The 1,420-nt window shown below is 49.9% G+C and overlaps 1 protein-coding gene across 1 annotated transcript; it reads right to left on the bottom strand.

Annotated features, from left to right (window-relative positions):
- Nucleotides 1-249: 249 nt before the first annotated feature.
- On the bottom strand, nt 250-1,182 carry LOC310920790 (olfactory receptor 14J1-like; the record flags this gene model as incomplete). Its single annotated transcript, XM_083880849.1, has 1 exon — nt 250-1,182. One exon carries the CDS (start codon nt 1,180-1,182, stop codon nt 250-252), a length of 933 nt encoding a protein of 310 aa, XP_083736975.1.
- Nucleotides 1,183-1,420: the final 238 nt, after the last annotated feature.

The raw sequence follows: 1,420 nt of genomic DNA, 5'->3' as shown, positions 1-1,420 counted from the left end.
AAGGGTATCTCTGCAGAAAACTCTGCTGGGAGATCATTGAGTTCATTTAGAGCCACTGAGAGCACAGCTCCTCATTGACACAGTCTGGGGCCACAGCAAAGGTGGACAGAAACAAAATCACACAAACCATGACCTTAAATTGTAGGCAATATTTAAAAAGTCATACAAGGTAAACCTTTAAAATGAAACCAACAAGAAGCATCAAAGATGACTTTTATTAAAAGTGAATTGCAGAAATTGTCCAGCGGTTTAATGTTTCTGAAACTGTCCAGTGATCAGTGTCCACACTGCAGCCTTGAGCTCCTGGTTCCTCAGGCTGTAGATCAGGGGGTTCAGGGCTGGAGGCACCACCGAGTACAGAACTGACAGGGCCAGATCCAGGGATGGGGAGGAGATGGAGGAGGGCTTCAAGTAGGCAAATGCTGCAGTGCTGACAAACAGGGAGACCACGGCAAGGTGAGGGAGGCAGGTGGAAAAGGCTTTGTGCCGTCCCTGCTCAGAGGGGATCCTCAGCACAGCCCTGAAGATCTGCACATACGAGAAAACAATGAACACAAAACAGCCAATACATAAACAGATAGAAAACGAAAGAAGGCCAAGTTCCCTGAGGTAGGATTTGGAGCAGGAGAGCTTGAGGATGTGTGGGATTTCACAGAAGAACTGGCCCAGGGCATTGCCATGGCACAGGGGCAGGGAAAATGTATTGGCTGTGTGCAGCAGAGCATTGAGAAAGGCACTGGCCCAGGTAGCTGCTGCCATGTGGGCACAAGCTCTGCTGCCCAGGAGGGTCTCGTAGTGCAGGGGTTTGCAGATGGACACGTAGCGGTCATAGCACATGATGGTCAGCAGGAAATACTCTGACCCCAGGAAGAAGAAAATCAAAAAGACCTGTGCAGCACATCCTGTGTAGGAGATATTCCTGGTGTCCCAGAGGGAATTGTGCATGGCTTTGGGGACAGTGGTGAGGATGGAGCCCAGGTCGGTGAGGGCCAGGTGGAGCAGGAAGAAGAACATGGGGCTGTGCAGGTGGTGGCCGCAGGCCACGGCACTGATGATGAGGCCGTTGCCCAGGAGGGCAGCCAGGGAGATGCCCAGGAAGAGGCAGAAGTGCAGGAGCTGCAGCTGCCGCGTGTCTGCCAATGGCAGCAGGAGGAAGTGGCTGATGGAGCTGCTGTTGGACATTTCTTCACTCTGAGCATTGTGATCTGCTGAAAGAAGACATTTACAAGCTGGGACAGATTTCCTTGAGTCAATCCTGTACAATTTTATTAGGAATCTTCTCAAAACTATTTCTCTTCCTCTGGGGGAACTTAATGAAAAACATTTTTTCAGATTAGGTTTTTGGTGGTGAGTTACTGCCTCATCTTTAGCATTTCTCTCACCCTAAACTGAGCAGCCTAGAGGAAGAATAAAACTCCCT

This window comes from Zosterops lateralis, assembly GCF_965231275.1.
Source record: "Zosterops lateralis genome assembly, chromosome: 31".
NCBI lineage: Eukaryota > Metazoa > Chordata > Aves > Passeriformes > Zosteropidae > Zosterops > Zosterops lateralis.
Note: the sequence above shows the minus strand (reverse complement) of the source record. Positions and strands in the feature narration are given on the sequence as shown.